This window comes from Octopus bimaculoides, chromosome 1, assembly GCF_001194135.2.
Source record: "Octopus bimaculoides isolate UCB-OBI-ISO-001 chromosome 1, ASM119413v2, whole genome shotgun sequence".
Lineage (NCBI taxonomy): Eukaryota > Metazoa > Mollusca > Cephalopoda > Octopoda > Octopodidae > Octopus > Octopus bimaculoides.
In genome coordinates this window covers 105,520,285-105,521,701 of record NC_068981.1, presented here as the reverse complement: position 1 = coordinate 105,521,701, position 1,417 = coordinate 105,520,285, and the positions used below count along the sequence as shown (strand labels likewise).

General features: G+C 40.3%; 1 protein-coding gene across 1 annotated transcript in view; it reads right to left on the bottom strand.

Moving 5' to 3' along the window:
- Positions 1-1,039, bottom strand: part of LOC106869472 (phospholipid scramblase 1-like) — a 12,419-nt gene extending 11,380 nt beyond the window's left edge. The window contains 1 exon segment of the mRNA XM_052967549.1: positions 8-1,039. Coding sequence (XP_052823509.1) covers positions 8-706 — 699 coding nt within the window. The 5' untranslated portion in view covers positions 707-1,039.
- Positions 1,040-1,417: the final 378 nt, after the last annotated feature.

Sequence of the window (1,417 nt, the reverse complement as noted above, 5' to 3'; positions counted from 1 at the left end):
CTGTTACTTCTAAAGCACAAGCTTCACAACAAGCGCACCAACAACATCCAGCACAACATTTGAATTCTCTAGTTATCCTCATAACTTCTTGTGCCATATTATCGGATATGTGCATCACAAAACCTCGTGCACTGCCGCAGCATTGACGCATGCATAAATTAGACTCTTCGCCAGCAAAATATACTTGTTGTCCAACTGAATTGACTATAATATATTTGTTAGCACATTCGAAACCACTTAGTACTTCTAGAATTTCTACTTGCTGCTTCACCAAAATTTGGTCAATCGTTGTCAAGTATTCTAAACCAGGTGGACAATTACTAACTGTTGGCCTGGTCATCCACTGTTGAGACCCTTGAGCTCCCGGTTGTAGTGCATATCCTCCGGGTTGGGGTGCATAACCGCCGGGTGATGGTGTGTAACCACCCGGTGGTGGTGCGTAACCACCCGGTGGTGGTGCGTAACCACCCGGTGGTGGTGCGTAACCGCCCTGTGGAGGTGCGTAGCCCCCAGGTGGTGAGGCGTAGCCGCCCTGTGGAGGTGCGTAACCGTCGAGTGGCGGTGCGTAGCCAACTGGCGGTGGTTGTCCGTATCCTGATGGAGGAGATCCATACCCAGGTGGTGGTGGTGGTCCGTATCCGGGCGGAGGTTGCTCGTTGTCTTTTGAATCTGATGCCGCGGGTTGTGTTGTTACTGGCGCAGACATTTTTTTTGTTTTTGCAAGTAATCAGAATTGATAACTGACTTGAAACTTCTGTTAGTTGATACTTGATATCAGAATAGATTATATAAATAGATTTACAAAAGTTGTGATTATGCGATCCAAAATGCTGAATTAAATAAACACCAGTAGCTACGTGTGGCTTCTAGGCAACTAAAAATGGCGATCTCCTCTTAGAACTGTTTCTATCTCTTTCCCTTGAACCACTAGTTCTTGAAAGGGAAACTGTGACTGACTACTGGTTCTAATATCGCACTATATTTTTATGACGTCACATAACATACGAAAGTACTTCTAAACACTCCAATCATACTAGAAAACTAGAGAAAATATCGTAACGCTGAAATAACTCGCACACTAACGAGAATAAACAAAGAAACATCAGATTTAATTACAACCAAAAAATAATAAAACACTCATATTAAAAGTTACAGATATCAATAAATTAAAAGACTATTATTTTAATTAACAAACAGCTATTATAATAACTTAATTAAGTATTATTGTATTTAATAGTATAACCACAGTTTGTTTGCCCCCCCCCTCCTCAGAATTCGTATGCTATAACAATAAATTCGTATATCTACATAACGTATATTCCTAAAGTTTTACTGATGTACATATGGAATAGCTGATGACGGTTTTATCGGCGAAAATTTCCATTTAAAAAAATTATTCAGAAAGTTAAGAGGATTT